The following is a 4,639-nucleotide window of genomic DNA, read 5'->3' as shown; positions in this document are numbered from 1 at the left end:
GTCGTTCTTTATGTTTCGCAGGTATGAAGACCGGCCGAAGCTTCCAAACCACGCCTTCGACCGTCAAGGCTCCCCATCTGAAGGCGGCCTTAGGCGAGAAGAAGGTCGCCGTATCTGACCCAGCCCCGACCGAGACCTCCGGTCCCACCGTTCCAGTTGCCTTGCCGATAAACACGACCGTATGTGCGGATACGGCGGTCCCGACCAGCAGCACTGGGTTGGATCTCCAAATAATCAAGGCCACCAGCAAGCGGGGGAAGGAGAAGGTCGGCGAATCAGAGGGGGCCCCCAAGCGGGCACGCCGGCAGAGTCCCCCGAACCTGACCCCGTTGATGAATTCTCTGACGGGCGGGGATCCAGGCAACCCACTAGCGAAGATGAGCGCTATCTTCCCGGCCGAGGACGACATGGCCGATTGGACTACAGAGCAGGTCTCCGAACGAGCGGCCCAAAACTTGGTGCATGTATTTTCATTTTCTCTCTGTCGGGTTTAACTTAACTCTGTTATACGGACTAGCCGGTATCTTTGACAGCTGACCCGGGTGCTTACCTCCCTCTACTACCGGCCGAAGAGCGGGACGGAGACCGACTCCCTGAAACGGGAGATAAAAGAGCTGAAGAAGAAAGTCAAGGCCGCCGAGGACAGCAAGGCAATCACCGAGACGATTGCCAAGAGGGCCATCGGGGAAGCCGCCGATGCCAAGAAGGAAGCAGAAGACTCCCGTCAGCAACTCCAGGACCCGGACTATTTGGCTGCTTTCCTCTGCCGGGACCAAGCGTCGGCCGAGTATATATATCTGAAGAGGTAGGCAGGAGTGAGAACATCGAACATCGATATCGATCAGAAATTTTAAATAAAAAGAATTATATTAGTCCATTGGAGAAGCTAGATAAATAAAAGATCGAGTTTCTCCAATGGCGTCAAAAATATCAATAACAGTAGCTTATTATTATGTTCTTGTATTGTTTGTTTGCAGCGCCTATGAAAACCAGATTTGGAGATGAATCCTTCAGCCTCGAGCTGGCAAACTGTAACTGAAAACGTGGGTGTTTCCGCCATGCACATGCAGTTGATGACAAACAACAAGGTTGTCTGGTTTGACGCCATTAATCTTGGTCGCTCCGCACTGATGCAGAATCCTAAGTGGTGCAGAAAAGATGAAAAGGGCCGTGATGACTGCTGGGCTCATGGCGTTACCTATGATCCCGACACCGCTAAAGTTGTCAAGACACTCAAGGTATATATATATATACTGGCCTGGCCTCGTGGCCTGGGTACATTAATTAATTAATTATATTGTTTTTATGCAAATATGTTTAGTTGAGCCTGAATACATGGTGCTCGTCGGGAGGGCTGTCGAGCACCGGAAAATTGATAAGCACCGGAGGCTACGACAAAGGTATTCGAGGAATTAGAATCCTGGAACCCTGCGAATTATGCGATTTCAAGGAAGATGTTGGACTTTCTGCAAACAGATGGTAAGCATTATTTATTATTATATATATTTCAAATTTCAAATTCTTAGTGTAATGAATTTGTACCTTCCAGGTATTCTTCTCAACAAGTATTGGAAAATGGTGATTTTATCGTGGTGGGAGGAAGAAGATCTCCCAACTATGAAATTGTCCCGCCAGATCAGCTTAAATTCCCGAACAAACAATTTCTGCTTCGGCTGCTCGAGGAAACCACCGACGGCCGTCTGGAGAATAATTTGTATCCATTTGTGTACCTCCTCCCCGACGGCAATGTCTTCCTCTTCGCCAACGATCGCTCCATTATTTTCAACCCTAGAACCGGAAAGACGATTCGGGAGCTTCCTAAGCTGCCAGGGGGGTCCCGGAACTACCCGGCCTCGGGGCAATCCGCGCTTCTTCCTCTCAAACTCACCACCAAAGCGAATGATTTTGTGAAGGCGGAGGTTTTGGTTTGCGGCGGCAATACACACGAAGCCTTCAAGGTCACGGAGGATCCGCCGAGGCAATTTTCGCCGGCGTTGAAGGATTGCGGCAGGATTGTTGCGAATCAGGAAGGGGCCAAGTGGGAAATTGAGGAGATGCCGTCGGGGAGGGTTATGGGAGATATGTTGATTCTTCCCGAGGGGAATGTCCTCATAATTAATGGCGTGCAAAAGGGGACCTCTGCTTGGGACGCGGCGGAGGAACCAAATTTCACTCCGGTGCTTTACAGCCCGGATAAACCGAAAGGGGAAAGGTTTACTGAGTTGACACCAACAAAAATTGCCAGAATGTACCATTCCACTTCTGCGGTTTTGCCCGACGCTAAGATCTTAGTAGCGGGAAGTAACACCCACGTTTCCTACGATATGAAAGCCAAATACCCAACCGACATGTGCGTTGAGAAATTCTCGCCGCCGTACTTAGCCCCCACATTGCAAAAGTTCCGGCCGCAGATTGTGGAGAACCTTTCCCAAAAGGAATTGGTTTATGGAAAGAATTTCAATATCCATTTCAAGCTAGATGATGCTGCGGACATGTCTAGTATTAAGGTTACCATGTATCCGCCGCCTTTCACCACTCACGGGTACTCTGAGGGCCAAAGGATGCTGATTTTGGGACTCACCTCTGTGGCCAAGGAGACCATCTCTGCCGTGGCGCCGTCCTCTGGCAAGCTTGCACCACCAGGCTATTACTTGATCTTTGTTGTGCACCGTGGCGTACCCAGCAAGGGATTGTGGGTGCATATTAAATAGAACAAAATAGAAGATTGGGCTCGCTTGTTCAGTGTTGACAGTATTTGGGTGCAATTAGCCCTACATGCTGATCAAGTCATTGAATTATCGTGTTATAGTGCAGACGAACTGCGGTGTGAGGGGTCCCTTAGGGTGGGGAATCCAACCTTCTTGATAGAAGTATAGAAATGGGCATTGAATTTTTTTATTTTTGTAAGAGTACCATATAATAATATATAGAGTACAACATTTTCTATAAGGACTTATGCGCTCAGTTCTTAAATTCTTTACATAAATTAATAAATACATTAATTTTAAATTAAAGAAATTGAAGAGTGGGAGGAAGGTAGAGGTTTGAAACATCTCAAAATTATACAATTGTTTAATTTTGTTTCTTATGAAATGGTAATTGTGATTTCATTCCTCCTATGATAGATTATTAAATGCAATCATGAGTGGAATACTGGAAAATATATATGTATACTCATGATTATATAGTTGGTGGGAGAAGGAGTTTGTGTTACCAACTCTACTTCTCTCAAATGGAGTCTTGCCCCTTTGCTTTATCTATCTTCCTCTCTTCTTTCAAACCTTTAATTTCCGGTGGCCTTTTCAACTTAGTATAATGTTTGTTTTTAATATGCAAGTTCATTTTTAAATATTATACCAAATAGTGAACCTACAAAACAAAAAATTAATGTTCAATGTATTAAAAATGAACTTTTAGTATATTAAACATGAACATTATGTTTGTGGATTTGAGTGGGTGATTGTAACACCCGATTTTACCACAACTCTGCTATTATCAAAAGAAATAGGAATCAGATTCGGTTCCTTAAAAGTTAATGGAGTTTGGACAGATGATGCTCCTACTCTTAAGGCGCAAGTGAGTATGTGACTGACTTTTTTTTTTCTTCTTTGTTTGGCAGGGTTCTAAGGTATAACGAGTTGGAGCTTTCGGAGGTGGCGGAAACTCGTAGAATCTCCCCTAATCCAGCTAGTAGGTTTAATTTATCGCACAGGGCAAATATATGTGATGCACGGACAAATGATATAGACAAAAGATTAACAATATTATTTAAAAAAATAGAATAATATATGAAATAATATATGCCCGTAGGTTCAATTCCTACTGGATGCACGCAATCAGGACCTTGGAATCTCATCCATACATAACGAATTCTCATCCATACATAACGAATTGATGTCACATAACACAATTCAGATCCATATCATAACATATCTATCTGTTTTTTTTTCATATATTTTATTTTTCTTATTAGCTCCATTACAAAAATCGCACCTAACCATTAAGTAAGATGCGATGGGCGAAGGACGGGAATTGAACCCGCACAATGGATTCACACAACAAATTGAAGTGGGAAACTACCTCGCAATATCCTTGTTTGGCAATCAGCAGTTAGCTCTTCAATATTAGTATATATTTAATATTTTATGCCATAATTTTTATTTGCTCTCCCTTATGTCTCGTATTTGGTTTCAAACATACCTATACAATTATTTTATTGACAGTTATAATCAATCTTGACTATATTATCTTGCATTTGTAAACTTAAAATTACCTATTTAAATACGCAAATTCAACATTCAATTATCTATGCATGAACAATTCTAATATAATCTTGCATTGATATACTTTAAAATACTTACTTATATATAAAAAAAAAAAACATTGGGCATTATCTCAATCTAAAAAACTAGTACATATATACATACAAAGATTATATATGGAGTGGGGGAGGGGTGGGGTGAGGGGGACAGCTGTCCCCCTTTGGCTCCGTCCCTGGGAATTACATCTGTCAACTTTAATGATATTTTATAAATTCATTGTTTTTAGATTTTTCTAATCTAACAATTCATTTTGTTCTATTTTTGAATAATAATTAATGTTTATACTTTTTAGGTTTAAGCTTTATTAATTTTTAAAT

At 42.3% G+C, this 4,639-nt stretch overlaps 1 protein-coding gene across 1 annotated transcript; it reads left to right on the top strand.

Annotated features, from left to right (window-relative positions):
* Window positions 1–844: 844 nt before the first annotated feature.
* Window positions 845–2,711, top strand: LOC109167875 (aldehyde oxidase GLOX1-like). The gene is made up of 3 exons (XM_019316948.1): window positions 845–1,238; window positions 1,322–1,479; window positions 1,550–2,711. Exons 1-3 carry the CDS (start codon window positions 1,002–1,004, stop codon window positions 2,709–2,711), a joined length of 1,557 nt encoding a protein of 518 aa, XP_019172493.1. The 5' UTR covers window positions 845–1,001.
* The last annotated feature ends 1,928 nt before the right edge of the window (window positions 2,712–4,639 follow it).

The sequence above is a fragment of the Ipomoea nil genome, unplaced genomic scaffold, assembly GCF_001879475.1.
Source record: "Ipomoea nil cultivar Tokyo-kokei standard unplaced genomic scaffold, Asagao_1.1 scaffold3170, whole genome shotgun sequence".
NCBI classification, from domain to species: Eukaryota; Viridiplantae; Streptophyta; class Magnoliopsida; order Solanales; family Convolvulaceae; genus Ipomoea; species Ipomoea nil.
This window is presented reverse-complemented; position numbering and strand designations above follow the sequence as displayed.

Bases quoted from the DNA above. Each gene is read 5' to 3' on its own strand.
- LOC109167875 (XM_019316948.1), top strand. From the start codon at position 1,002: ATGAATCCTTCAGCCTCGAGCTGGCAAACTGTAACTGAAAACGTGGGT. The intron at 1,239-1,321 runs GTATATATATAT...AAATATGTTTAG, and splicing joins AAGTTGTCAAGACACTCAAG to TTGAGCCTGAATACATGGTG. The intron at 1,480-1,549 runs GTAAGCATTATT...TGTACCTTCCAG, and splicing joins GGACTTTCTGCAAACAGATG to GTATTCTTCTCAACAAGTAT.